Below are 15739 nucleotides of genomic sequence, written 5' to 3' on the forward strand. Positions count from 1 at the left end.
AGCAAAGCCAAAGAGTCCCATCATCTTAAGTTTCCAAATTTGAGTTTGGGTGAAATTCATTCAAAATATGTTCTTAAACTTGGCAGGATTGTCATGATGATTTGAGCGGACTTAGATTGCTTGAGCGGTTTCTACTGCTTAAGTGACCCCTGCTTTTTGAAAAATCATTTAAAAAATATTTTAAGCTTAAAAATTGATACTGAACCTTTTATACCTCAAATGAGCCTTATATGCTACAAGTCAAACCCTTTTAGACGTACCTGTGAGTTCTCAGTTAGATGAACAACAACCCTTGATCTTCAATGGAGAGAAAGTCACTATCTAAAAAGACTTATATGGCCAAACATAAATTGGAACAAAATTGCCAACATATAAACAAGACTCAATGTCCTAATAAAGGTGAATTCACATCAAAAGAATTTGGAGAATATTGTGAAAATTATAGGATTCGTCATCCTTTATTTAATGGTTTCATATTTTCCACGGCAAAATGGTGTAATTGGAATGAAAAATAGAATTATGTTTTTTTTACATGGCTTGAAGTATATTGAAGAGTAAGAAGATGCCTAAAGAATTTTGGGTCAAAGCAATTGATTTTGCAGTTTATTTGTTAAATTGTTCTCCTAATAAAAGTGTATGAAATAAAGCACCAAACAAATTTTGAATAAATGAAAGCTAGGTATTTCACATTTGAGAGTATTTGGAAGCATTGCATATGCTATGTGTTGAATCAATCACGATCAAAGTTAGATGACAAGAACAAAAAATATATCTTCATTGTTATGACTCAAGCTCCAAGGTTATAAATTATAAAATCCAAACAATAGTAAGATTATTATTAGTAAAGATGTCAAGTTGAATGAAGAAGAATCATAGGGATTAGAGTGCTCAAGAAGGTGACTATGATACTTCTCTATATGAAGAAAAAGAACAAACAAGAGAAAGTTTACAAGAAATTGCTACTCTACTTTCAACACCACCTCCTTTAACTCAAGAAGTTTCAACATCATCCTCATTGCAAAACTCAACTGAAAAGACATTAGGTTTTAAAAGTTTACAAGAGATTTGTGAGGTAACAAAATATCAAAATGACCTAACTCTCTTTTTTTTTTTTTTTTGGAAATTGTGAACCAATAAGTTTTGAAGAAGCAATTTAAGAACAAAGACAAAAAAAATGCAATGGATGGGGAAATAAAAGCAATAAGGAAAAATAACATATGAGAACTAAATCCCCTTTCAAAAGAGAAAAAGACAATTAGAGTAAGATGGGTATACAAAGGAAAAAAAAAGAATGTGAAAGGAGTAGTGAGATACAAATAAAAATCAGTGGCAAAGATGTCAAATGTGTTCCCAAAATGTTTTAAGGCTAGTAGAAGTTTGTTAGGTTTGAGCCCTAGAAAGCATGATATGATGTAACAAACTGAGATTCATTTATAAATTTATTTATTCATTTTTCTTGGTTTCCCTTTATCTCATATGCATTAATAAGTTATCTAAGCATACATATGCCCACATTACTTTCATTGTACATGTTTTGGGTTTATTAGAAGTTACATAGAAGATCTAAGTTATGGGTTCCTTGTAGAGTGATGAGTTGTCCATAGTCAGTTCATGGATTTAGGCATTTCATTTGAGAATATAGTGTACTACCTCCTAATTGGAGGGATGACTTGTCTTGGTCATCAAAATAATTTTTCTATGGTCAACGCACTAGTGTTTATGATACACACTAGACAAGATCTATGTTGAATCATGACATAAGACTATTAATTGTCACGATTAACCAAGCTACTATACTACATGGACTTTTAACCTTGGGAAGGTATTGAGCATGTGATAAAATCAACAAGAGACTTTGACTTATAGGTGAGACACTATTGTGGTCACATATCCCTATGGATTGGATCATTATTGATGGAGGCCGGTGGCAATAGGTATTCTCAATAAAGGCACCATGATCTCATGGGTTTGAGAGTGTGTGTCCCATTGGGTGATCGAAAGGACATATGATCTAAAAGACTATAGCCATAGCATTTTCTTTTATGGAAATTTGACATATGTTCCTTAGAGCTAGAGTATGTCAATTTATCACATAATAAAGAGGAATTTTAACTCAAGGATTGGAGAGATAATCTTGATAGGTGATAACACTATCTTGTTAGATTATGAACACTAATTTATGAGAAGTTTACATGCAAAGATAGTAGGTTATAGACCCAAACTTCATCTCATTGTTATTTATGTAAGGTATTAGAGTGTAGTTGATTCTCTATAATGGGATATTGAATCAATTTCATAATTGGATTTTGAGGGAGCCAATACTCCTATGGGTCCCAATAGCCTCCACTTGAGCTCCTATACCTTGATGGCATGGTCTATGAGGGTTGGATTGGCTCTAGGTTATTTTTGTGCATAAAGCCATTTTGGTAATTACACAAGGTTACATAGGGGTTAGTGAACAAGGTCTTCGGATTGGTCTCATTGATTAATTAGATGACTTTATGAGGTTAATTAATCAATTATGACTCATTTTGGGCTAAATGAAGTGACTTAAGCCCTTGGTAGGCTCAAGATGCTTAAACCAATTAAAGAACCCTATAAATACCCTATTAGAGGTTAGGGGTTCTAGTTAGTCATCTTCCACCATCCAGAAAGAAAATAATCATAGCCTCATCCCTTTTAAAGACTTATATTTGGAGTACTAAGATTAAAGTTAGAGCTATCGGGCAGAAGATCTTGGGTGTATGAGACCTTCAAATACTTTAGGTTTCAACTTCACTGCGTGGATTTGATATGGGAACATCCAAACCAAGGTATTGTATTCTATTGCTCTTTAATCTAGAACCATTTTGTTAAAAATGATAGCTTTGCTTCTATTACTTAGGGCTTAGAGGCTCAAAAATTTTTTGCATTCACTTAACCTAATTTGAGTATAAGGAATTAAATGATTTGGGTTTCCATACAAACAGTTCCTTATGTGAATGCAATTGAAAGTTTAATGTATGTTATGTTGGGTACTCGACTTAGCATATGCTCAACATAGTTGGATTGGTTAATCATTACCAAAGTAATGCAAGCCTTGTTCATTGACAAGTAGTTAACACAATTTTTCATTACCTCTAAGGGACTAGAGATTAAAAAGATATTGTGATGCAGATTGGGCTAGTAATAGAGATGAGTGCAAATCCACCACAGGATATGCTTTCTTACTTAATGGTGTAGTTGTTACTTAGTGTAGTAAGAAGCAATCTTGCATTACTCTATCCATTATTAAGTCAGAGTATGTGGCTTGTTCAATGGTCGTATTGGAGTTTGTCTGGTTAAGGAGATTATTCCAATGCCTGAAATTCACGACTCTAACCGAATAACCCATCACTATTTTAAGTGATAGCATGGCTACTCTAATAAGGATCCTAAATACCATGGTAGAACCAAACACATAGATATCCGTTTTCACTACACTCGAGACATTATTGCAGGAAAGGAGGTAGCCTTGAAACATATCTCAACCAATAGAATAATGGTTGATCCGCTTACTAAAACCACTACTAGAGATGTCTTTCAGACTTATATGAGGAGTTTGGGACTTTGTAGACTTTGATGTGTTTTTTTATTTTTGGAAACCTCTTATAGTAACATTTTATGGGTATCTTATGCATTTATTCCTAATAGATGTGGATTTTTTTAGTTTAGTTTGACTACTACCAACAACATACATTATTTTTATCTTATGCATTTTATCAGTCCATTCACATGGATAATCATCTTGGTGCTTAGATGGCGAGCAGGATGAGACAATATTTATTTTAGCATTAAGAAAGTGAGCAAAATAAACTATATATTTGGAACGTCGCCTTAGCTAAGCTAAGATGAGACATATCATATTGTATGTGCTATCTATGACTATTAGAGGAAGTGATTGGATGGATTCTTACTCTGATACTATGTGAACCCTTATAAACTACTATGAAGCCTACTTTATACCCTTGAACCTAGGACTATGTCATGAAGTAAGGGCAAGATGTTGCTACATTAACATGTAACCCAAGGATCATGATTGATACGACCTAAGGAATATGTTAGGAAAGTGGTCAAACCTAAACGAATTGGCATGAGTGGTTAGGAAAGATTGTTAGTAACACACCACCATCTATAGCTCGTAGTCTAAACAGTTACATTAACTTTGTGTTCGATAGAATTATGAGTACAAATATGTAATATAAGTTGGGGTTAAGCATTTTTAATTTAGATATGACTCACTAAGGGGTTTTTAAAGGTGCTTGAATTGGTGTGATTGACAACTCTGAGGTATAAACGAGATATTTTATTTTGAGTGATGTGTTGTGACAGTGAGATGGACACTTAGCATAAGCACTCCCACAAGTCTAGTATATAAACAAGATATTTCATTTTGAGTGATGTGTTGTGCTAGTGGGATGGACACTTAGCATAAACACTCCTAATTTACAGGTTCTTGTCATGTCACATGCTCCATTTTCTATATGAAGAAAGGACTTGATGCAAGATTAAGAGAAAAGAGAATCCAATGTAGAGAACGAGAGATGTTAGAATTTAAATTTTCTTTTTAAACTTGTTGTCCATATGTGGGTTAAAAGAAAGGAGGATGAATAAGTAGATAATAGTCCATGAAATTCAATTTTTTTTTTTTGAATTAAATTGGTTAAAAACATAATGGAGATAATTATCCATTCAGTTTAGAATCCTTATTTTTCACCAATAAGGTTGCCTATAAGACTCATTGGTGAGTCCAACAATCTTTTTTTCTCTAGAAGATTTGAGCTTCTCCATCTCTCCTTTTATTTTCTCTCGATCAAGTTTTTCTTGGTGTCCACTTACACTTAGAATCTAGAGGGTGGAGTAATAACAAACTCTAGTAGTTTCTTTGAAGAAGGAAGTTAACAACATTAAAGACCATAATTCATGTTACAAAGATCTTTCACTGGTATTTATCTAGACTATAATTTTAACTTTTATCTTACAAAAACAATTTTCTTTATATCCTCTACTAGATTAAGAATTGTTTGTATGTTATTAACTCCACTAAAAATTATGATACCTCTACTAATTCATCAATGAGATTGTATAATAATAGAAAAACTTGGAGTTTGTAATTAGCGTATTCATGACTCAACTCTCTTTCCCATTTGACAACTACCACAAATAAAAGACTTTGTAGAACAAATTTGAGATAGCAGTAACTTTCTTAATTAGCTTCTACTACCTTTAAAAGTTTGGAGTGAGGATGTCTTATTCTTTAATGTCAAATTTCTAAAGAAGCTATATAGTAAGTCAATCTTTATCATAAAAATAAAACTAAATTAAGAAAATTAATAAAGCTAGAAAATGAAAAGCCACGAGAATACCCTTTTGCAACTACAATTATTTGATAGCATAGACCCTAGAAAAAAGATAATATACACCATACAAAAATCTCAAAATCATGTTCTTAAAAAATTACCTTTATAAAGGAGAGATGAAAGTTCACAAATGAGAGATACAAGTGGATTTTCTCTTACATGCATGAAGAAGGAGGCATAGTCAAAAAAATAATCCGGTTTGAAAAAGGAAATGCAAAATAAGGGTCATAATAAATGGGGAGATGAACTGGTATCAATAGACATAGACATACAAGAGGAATGAATGGGTATAAACTCAAAAGTCATCACAATTTATTGTAGGGGCAAAAACAGAATAACTTAATTGGCATACAAGGAGAATGATTGATAATGAATTTGTTGGGGTTTTTTAGGCTAACATGAGAAAGAAATTTTTTGAAGGGGCATTTTGGGTACAACATTCTGCAAGCCTATTTAATTTAAACAACATTTTTCATGTTTATATTATTTATCTAATTTAACTTAGAAATATTTTTAATTTTATAACAACAGCATTATTAAAAACTATATTATAATCATCAAAATAGTGCAATAAATATATCATCTGTGTTGACTATTTTTTTAAAAGAGTCAAAAGAGCATATCAAATAACTGATATTAATTAAGTTTTGGTGTATGGGGAGAGGGGAAGAGAAGAATATCAACTTTATCCATGAAATTTTAATAAACGAAGCATGAGATAAGGGATCTTAAAACCACCAACAAAAATGGCCATAATTAAATAAAATACATACGAATAAATGATAACCCACAAACTCAACTCCTGGCCTGGCCCCAAGGAGGTTGGCTTTTCCAGAAGGAAATAAATAAAAATTCACCCTGAAGCTACAAAAGAGAAGGCAAAATCATGAACGCCAGGCATCGTCCTCCAAACCGGGCGGTGGCACATTGCTAAAAATAGCACATATGAGATCAAGTTACAGGGGAAACTGGGCTACAGCAAAAAAAGTTGCTGGCGGGCAGGTTACTGCATATACTGGGAATGCTGCAATTTTGAGTTCATCTTTGAGCACAAAGAAGTGGCCAGCGCAGAAAGAGACCAAGATCGCCGCTATGGATATGAAAAGAGAAGTTAATCCAGCCAAAAGCTTTCTGGGCAACTCTTTGCCAAAGTCTTTTTCTTCGTACCTGGATGTGAGAATTGCAAGAAACGTGACAGTGGAGGTGACCAAAGAGCAAAGAGCAATGAGTGATGAAATTGCAAAGATACCAAATGCTAGCTGCTACTCAAGATTCGGTTTTCCGCTCCCCTCCTTGGTGCCGCCCGGTACAGCAGTTGATGTGGCGAAGGCGACTGTTGCAATGAGTGTTGCTACCAACGAGCATGAGGTGGCTGTGTTATTTAGCCATTGCCCACCCTTTTGCACCAGATCTCTGTGTTCACGGGTGAAAATCTGCTTTGCAGACTCGTTTTCATTGTTGTGGAAACGGAAGAAATTTGTTGGCATGGACTTCTTCACATACTGCCATAAAATGTAAGTAAATTAGTTAGTGCATAAAAGGAACATCAGGATATGAAGAAAAAGACCCAAGTAGTCAAAAGTAGGCCAAGGCGTGTAGTACTTAATGTGTAGGAACCCAAAACGTAGTTGAAGATGGTGCTTTCTTCAAGGTTAATGTTGATCAAAGATGGCACTTGTTAAATATTGGGAGGTGTCTCAAACTTCTAATTAGAATATATAAATATATATATATATATATATATATATATTTCGTAAAAGGAATATTATATAGAATGTTTTTTATAAGTTTATATGCTATTGTAATTAGATTCCTTATATTCCTATATAAATATTCTAAGCCTTTATAGGGAAAAGTCATGCGAAAGAGATGAACTCGTGAGGACTATACGTAGTGGATAAAAATGTGAGGAAAAAGCGAAAGATATTCGGTGGAGAAAGAGGGCTCACCAGGGTGTAGATGTGAGAAAAAGTGAGAGACACTTGATGGAGTAAATATATAGTCCATAGTACTTTAGGGTAAAGATACAAAGAGTGAAAAAAAGTGAGATGTTTCAAAACCCAATAGTTGTATCTAATTTTATTCTTTATAATGTTCTTTATTATATAGTGGAATGTTCTTTCTCATCTATGAAGATAAGCATGATAGGTCAAACCACATCAAAACGTTTCTATGTGGTTTGCTTTATTTATTTTATTTTATTTTTTTTTTCATTCTATTAATATGTTTATGTTGACATTTTCGCATGCACAAGTGGTATCAAATCTTCCACATGCACAACATTATAGACATTAAAATTGTCCGAAAAAAAACACAATTACAGGCTAAAGGATAAAGAAACTTTGCCTTGATCTTATACATTTCTTGAGGTGAATAAAGAGTTAAAATATCATGAAAGGAATATAATGTCTCATACCTCATGCCATTTGACTTCCCATTGCATTTGCAATGCAACACCAGGAGGGACCGAAGGCCGATAATCTGCAAACATGGCAGCCAGATGCAATGCACTGTTCCCTTTATTATCAACTGCACCAAATACACTATCTTTCACAATATTTCTCTTCAGGAAGAGCTCATACACATGGGGGTGCCTATTCTCCACCGCCAATAGCACTATATTCTTCTTGTTGGAGTCTATGTCATGAATTGCCATGGGGTAAAGATCAAGGATTCTCTCCACCATTTCTTTGGTACCATTCTTTGCTGTAATCAATATTGGTTTTTCCAGTACTCCCATCCCTTCAATTTTCATCTTGGTTTCCAAGAGAAGCTCATCATCCAATTTTTGGGCAGCTTGACCTGCTACAATTATTGGTTCAGCGCTGGCTTTACCCAGCCTGGGCAGTAGAGACCAGTTGGGATCTGTTACCAGGTTGAAAATTTAAAACATCCTTAATTTCAGCATGTGTGGACCAAAACCAAATAATGAAAATTCAACATGATTTGTTTGGATAATATTAATAATTAAAAAATTGTGCAATCCTATGCTAGAAATCCCAGAACACCGAGAAAAGTGATAAGCTGGGAATGGTTAGAATTAGATATGAATTGCATTTATTCCTAGAATAACTCTAAGAAAACCTGTTGCAACAATATTAGAATAAAAGGTTTATATAAGCTTTCCATTTTACTCATAACAACAAAGATTTATCCTTTTGATTATCATCAGCTTTTAGGACACAACTACACACCACCCAATTGATGTTTAGAAGTTTCAAAATTTTCTTTCTTAATTACTTGTAGCAGTAGAGTGATAATTAATTTACCAACATAGCATTGGTAGGAAGTTGATGTATGATTGGTAAATACTCTTGTAAAGATCAGGAACATCTTAAGAAAATAAGGAGGAAAGTCCGTATGAATCACCAATATATTCATCTACTTTTGCTGCATGCAGACTAAGCTACAATGTATGCATTTACCACATATTTGCTTTTTGAAGCATCAATCTGGATTATAAAGAAAAGGCAGCCACATGTCAAAATTAATTAACGTTGGCATCTCCAACTGCTTGGAAAGTTAGTTTTTTGATGATAGTAGAATTTCTTTAGATTCATATCACATCATGTTCTGTGAGTGAGTGGTTGATTCATGTTTAGACAAATATGACTATAAAGAAAACAATTCCATTCACCCACCTGTAAATACATTAATCTTGCTCCAAAGCACTCGCAATAAGTCAATACGTGTTTGTTTTTTAGAGTTCTTGTCATCTCCAAGTGGGCGGTGGACCTCAGGGACAAGTATACCTTGAAAAATGGTAAAGGCGATTTACATATTGATACAGCAATTAAAATGAGTACATAGTAACACATTGCTCACAGCAGAAATTAAACTCATGTGTGGTTTGTTTTGATAGCAAAAATAAAGGTGTACGAGGGGTATTCACGGATTTCAATACTGCTAACATTATGATTAGGTTGGTTGGGAATACTTACAATGATAAATGAGTTTGTCAACCGGACTCTGGTGAGTTCCACTTCTGAATGCAGTATGCTTATTTGCCAGTAAATGGAGAGGGCTGGCTCCCCTGTCGCTGATGGTGTTAACAAGATCTTCGTACTGTTGAGCCATTAGATATGCCAATTCTGTCAAGAACAACCAAAGTGTTCACTAAAAATATTGAGAAATGTATATAAAAGCATATTTGGACAAATACGCCCAAGACTACTATGTCTGGATCAAAATACTTACTGGAGTGTCCTCCAGCGATGGCACAGTGAAGAATTGTTTCACCATTTTTGTTCCGAAGCTTCCCATAAAATTGGGCTCGGCTGCCAGACATATCCAGGAGGCAAAAGAAAGCGCCAATCTTACCATGGCGAGCAGCCACGAAGAGAGGAGGTTCGAGTTCTTTGTTGCAAACACCCACGAGGTATGGATGGCCGCAAGCAATGTGTAAGCACATTGAAACATTTCCTATTGCTACTCCCAAATGGAGAGGGGTATCCCCTTGCTCCTTTTTTATGTCGAGAACATCCTTTTGGTTACCAATAACCTGCACTAGTTTTTGAACAATGATTTCTTGACGATCCAAGACAGCTATATGGAGTGCTGTGTTGCCTTTCGTGATCTCTTCCCTGCCGGCCCAGGGCTGGTCCTCGTATATCGTCACCACTGCTTCCCAATCTCCTTCCATGGCTTTTTCAAATAAGTATCTCCTGTCTGATTCACTCATTATTGGAACATTTCCAATGCTTCCATCCATCTCGAAACAACTACAAGGAAAAGACAAGAGGTGTACAGAGAAGAAGCTGCTCAGTTTCTACTCTATGACAATGTTCTTCGTGTGGCCCTCTCCAATAAATTGAAGGTAGCTAGCTAGATACTTTGCCCCAGATCTGGGATTAGAACAAGGGAGACCCCATTAAAGATGTGCCTGGCCATGTGAAAGAGCAGCCTTTGTGTCTGAAAAAGCGAACATAAAAAATCAAAACTAATCAAATCATATTGTTCTCTAATCACGCAATCTCTAAGATGCCTAACCCTTTTGTTTTCTCACCACTTTTTCAAGGCACTTCAGCATCTTGCGGAACATTTATTGGCATTAGGATTTTACTTCTATATTACTGAATAGCATTGCCTTTTTCCTGTGGAGCCCAGATAGATAAAAGAGCAAAAGAAAAGAATTACAGAAATAAGAAATCAAAAAGAAAAGGAACGATTCTCATCTCTTTTTGATATTGTAATAATTTAACTTGGAATCAGCTAGGAACATAGTACCGAGAAGCAGAGAAAAGCAATATTTTCAAAATCAAACCTGTTGTTGAACCAGAAAAATTGCTAGGTCAGGATGAACAAGCTAGCACCTTGGGAGAAGTTTGAATTTAAGCTTAGTCCAGCAAAGGAAGCCTCAAAACTGTTAGGAGTTTCATCACTATTCTTGTGATAATGATAAAAGAATTGGAGGCAATATAACCCATTTCTTACAGATTGGACACCATATAGGAGAACGATTATGCTGGTTGTTGAAACAATCTGGGCATTGTTGCTGCTGAACTTGAAACTGTTTATAACGTAGACACAAATTTGAAACTTAATAAATTAGTTTCAACAAATGCAGTGGCATATAAACTTCACTTTTGACTTCAAACAAAGCCGTTTTCACTGACTATTATGCATGGTTACTTGCTTTACTTCTATGTATTTTTTATTTTTTTTTTTTGAACTACAAAACTCTAGTCACATGTTATAGAAATGTAACAGATAAATAAGGAGATTATGAAGATTCAGAGAGTGACTAGCCCTGTGGGGCAGATGCAGCTAAAGAGCCTGATTGAGGCCCATGTTGTAGATACAGTACTTGGTTCTTCATGATTGAAAATAATCCCTAAGCCTTTTCTAAGCATTTATCCCTCCCAATCTGTGGCACTCTTAATATATGCCTCGGTTCTGTACGTTATATTTAATGTGTGAAGGAAAAAACTTGAAGTAGCAAAGCCTTTTGGCTACTGCTTCCACCCAGTGAAGAAGGCACCCCCAGAAACAGATTCTAGCCAGGTGAAGTTGCAGTCAGCATATATATACTGCATGAGCAAAAAAATAAAATCGATGCTGGATGTGCATTTGAAATGCTGATCTTCCATTGATGATTGGATTCAGGAAGAAGTTAGACCAATGAATCCCTTCAAAAGATGGGATTTGGAATAAAATATTGCCGCATTTTGCATGGTAATTCCTTTTCATGGTCAGGTGCATGCACCAAATACATGCAGTAACATTCATGTTATTTTATGACAATACAATTCACATTAAAGATCAAATTTCTGAATTGGGTTTTGTTAAGTTCTATTTCCAAACTCCATCCAAACCACTATGGTTATTTGTAAATATGCCTATTAGTTATGTTATTTAATGAACTTGAATATATTATTGTTATTATCTCTATGCATTTCCAAAGCTCTCCGAAGTTGAAATTTGTTTGAATTTTCGTGATGGTTGATTGCATCCCATTAAGTTGTTGAAGTGTTCATTAAGGATCGTAAATATATGTGCCACTTTTAAAGGTAAAGACAATAAGTGTTGATTAGTGTAAGACCTACGAGATAGTAGGGATGGCAATGGAGCAGGTTTTTTCGGGTACTCGTCCCGTCCCGCCTTGATTATATATAAGATAAATTTTAAATTTTAATTTAATTTAAAATTTGAAATTAAGTTAATTTAATTTTTATTTTACTATTTTTAATATATAGATAATAATAAAATATTTTTAATAAAATAAGTTATAAAAAATATAATAATTTAATTATTTAAAAAATATATTAATTTTAATGTAACTAAAAATTTTAAAAGTAATTTTTAAAAAAGAAAAATTAAAATTAAAAAAAAAAAAGTTAAATAGGGTAGGGTAGGATAGGGCGGGGCGGTTATGGGAATTTATCATACCCACCCCGCCCCGCCCAGCCCAGCCTGTTTAATTTTTTAAATGGGATGGGAATGAGAATTGTTTTGAATAAACGGGACAGAGTTGAGATGGGGGCGACCCGTCACGAACCCACCCTATTGCCTTTCCTACGAAAGAGGAGAAAATATGTACTTAATCTCTCGTAACTAATGAATTTATTCTACAATATGTGGTTTTTATATTTATAAAGTTTTTTGAAGGCTTTATAGTTAATTTCCAAGTACATAGCATATTCATATGGGATTAATTACTCCTTATTTTATTTATTGAATATAGTTTATATATTGAATAACAACAAAGACTATTCATTCACTCCCATGGATAAGTATTGCATCCCTACCCTATTCCTAATCAATCATGCCTAAAGAACTGAACATGATAAAAGGAATCATATGTTCCATATAGTATCAATCATATCAAATATACTCTTCCATATGTGAATGTAGGACAAAGGATGAAATATGAGTGATTCCCAAAATATTGATAATTAAAATTTATGAAAACATAGAAAATATTAGATGGAGAAAAAAATGGAGGAAATCAACCAAAACTAATAGAGATATTGAAAAAAAAATCTAAAAAATAATTAAAAAATAATTATTATATATATATATATATATAGTCATTAAGATGGTTATCATGATAATTTTTATTTTTTTAACAAACAGTTTAATGAAATTAAAATTTATTTACTCATTAAATTTTTATTTTTTTATTATTACAAAAGTAGTGTTTAAGTTTAAGGGAGCTGACTAAATTAGTGTTATATTTGACTCGGATTAATAATATAAATGAAACTTATTTAAGGGATAAAGTCCTCATCATGTTCCAATAGAAGCCAGAAGTTGTAGGAAAATCTTCAATAAAATCACCAAGATGATGGTAAAATACACCAAGATAACATCCACATCATTATATATGAGTGATTTAGGCTAGAAAAAATTTCGATCGATTAATTTTTTTTAAATTTTCTTGAAATATTGGTTGGTGTGTTCCTGAAATTTCAAACCTTACACTGCCCATATTAGTATTTTAATTTTATATATATTTTATTTTATTTTATTTTTAAAAATAGAAAAGATAGAACCTTTGTATAATATGGTTGAAACTTAACTTAGAAAAGATATGATTTTAAAATATAAATACAAAAAAAAAAAAATTTACTATCTTAAATTTCAAAAATTTTAATTCAATTTTCAATTATAGATCACTACTCTTATAAAAGTTTTAAATTTCATAGATGTGTTGGAAAGTAATAAACAAACAAACAAATATTTTAAGAAATAATTTTTCTATAATTGATTTATCATGAAAAATAAAATATAATTAAAATTAATTTAAAATTTATATATTTGTAAATTATTAAATTTTTATTAAAAAAATTAAAATATATTATCATTTAAAAAAACAAATATTTTATATTTTAGAACAGAAAATTGTTTTAAAAACCAGTTAGTAAATAGGTCTTCGGTTTCCTCATTTTCATATCAATAATCTCTAATTTGATTTGATACTAAAATTTTGTTTATCATTAGTGGTAAAGCATCATCAATTAATGTCGTTGAGAAAATAACAAGGACATTAGAGCAGTGTGTTTGTAAGGTAATGATAAGATTTTTATATTTATAAATCACACTAATAGATCACAATAATGTTGTAGTCATATAGTGCCATTACAAAATGTTCATTGATCCTCTTTCATATCTACAATGTTCATTGATCCTCTTTCATATCTGTTTGTATTTTGTACAGTTTTCCAACATCTTTAGTCTTTAACAATGTTTTTAGAATCGAACCAAACATTGAACCAAAAAAGTTACTGGTTCACAGTTCACCAGTCGGATTGATGGTCGGACCGCGGTCGAACCGGTAACGTCATAAATATATAATTTATATTTTATTAAAATTAAAAATAATTTTAAAATATTTAAAATATGTATAATTAAAAATTAATAATATTTATGATATTATTTATTCATTTTTATATAAATGTATTAATATTTTAAATTTATTAAACAAAATATATATTATTTAAATATGAAAATATATTGAAAATGGTAAAAGAAATTGTATTTAACTATTTAAGTATCTTCACATTTTGAAAATGAAAAAAAATTTATGTAATTTATATATAAATTATTTTTTGAAATAAATCCTAACAGCACATGGGGGCGGGGGGTTGGGGGTGGGGGTAGGTGTTGCGGGTTGCAATAGGAAGAGGAGGGGGGTTTAACTTTTAACACGCGAGTAGGGGAGAGAGGGATTTACAGTTGATGCCAGCCGGGGGGGAGGAGGGGTTTGGGTTTACTGTGAGTGTCGCGCAAGGGGGTTTACAACGGGTGCCACCAGGGGAGGGCTTCATAGCATTGCAAGAGGGTGGGGTGGGGGCGTTTCAATGGCAGATCAGTGCCGACAGGGGAGCTCAACGATAGTGGCCAGCTCCCAGAGAGGTTGCTGGAGGGGGGGCCGTTGGGCGAGGGCTTCACAGCACAACCCTGCAAGAGGGTGGGGTGGGGGCGTTTCAGCAGCACTATGCCGACAACAATGGCAGCTCCCAGAGAGATTGCTGGAGGGGGTGGGGGAGAATTGAATCACCCAGTTCAATAGGAACCGGTCGGTTCATCCAATTAGCCGGTCGAACTGTCGGTTCAACTGGTCCGATTCCGATTCAACCTCTTTTTGGGCTAATTGATTGGACCGGACCAGAACCATGACCAACTGACTGTTGAATAGGCCGGTCCGATTTGGTTTTTAAAACCATGGGTTTTAATGTAACAGTCAAAAGTCAAAAAATATAGGATTGAATTTAGTTTTAGTTTAAGTAGAATTTTCCACTTATTTTTAAAGTACTTGATACCTTTCACACATAATACATTTGAATAATGACCTTGTTTCTTTCTAAAGTGTATATAAATGGGTCATCCTTGGATTACCTTGAAAGCTATTGATGTTTTTTTTTTACCATTATTGGCTTTCTAACCAGACCCACATGGACCACAAGGGCTTAAGATATTGATTAGCCAAGTAAAATTGATTGGTCGGGGTCTTGATGAAAGAACTTTTGTTTTTGAAGCCCCTTACTCTTTTTTGCTTTGCTTCTTAGCATGATATGTATCACCCTATGTACTTTGTTGCCCTTTTTGTTACACTCTATAAATATATTTTTGTTTGCTTACCAAAAATGAAAATGGCATGGGGCAACATGTTAAATTATTTTACTTATTCTTCTCGGCGTCCTTGTAAGTCTAACTTGATTACCATATTTTGTTTATTCCTCTTATTCAAATTCCTTTATGTTTTTTTTTTTTTTTTAACTTCAATTAACAATCTTTTTGAGCCTTTATCTTATGGAAAATTCATTCTTGATCCTTTTTGGTAGTAGGTTCTAATTGTATAAGACTAACATTTGGGATTTTGTACCTTTACCATCTAGTCAGAGTACAATTGTTCTTGT

At 33.4% G+C, this 15739-nt stretch overlaps 1 protein-coding gene across 1 annotated transcript; it reads right to left on the reverse strand.

Annotated features, from left to right (window-relative positions):
- Positions 1-6106: 6106 nt before the first annotated feature.
- Positions 6107-10135, reverse strand: LOC117927844. The gene is made up of 5 exons (XM_034847536.1): positions 9576-10135; positions 9320-9469; positions 9020-9130; positions 7795-8243; positions 6107-6880 (listed from the first exon to the last, which is right to left on the reverse strand). The coding sequence occupies exons 1-5, from the start codon at positions 10087-10089 to the stop codon at positions 6641-6643; spliced, it is 1464 nt and encodes a 487-aa protein (XP_034703427.1). The 5' UTR covers positions 10090-10135; the 3' UTR covers positions 6107-6640.
- Between the last annotated feature and the right edge of the window lie 5604 nt (positions 10136-15739).

This window comes from Vitis riparia, chromosome 13 (assembly GCF_004353265.1).
Source record: "Vitis riparia cultivar Riparia Gloire de Montpellier isolate 1030 chromosome 13, EGFV_Vit.rip_1.0, whole genome shotgun sequence".
Lineage (NCBI taxonomy): Eukaryota > Viridiplantae > Streptophyta > Magnoliopsida > Vitales > Vitaceae > Vitis > Vitis riparia.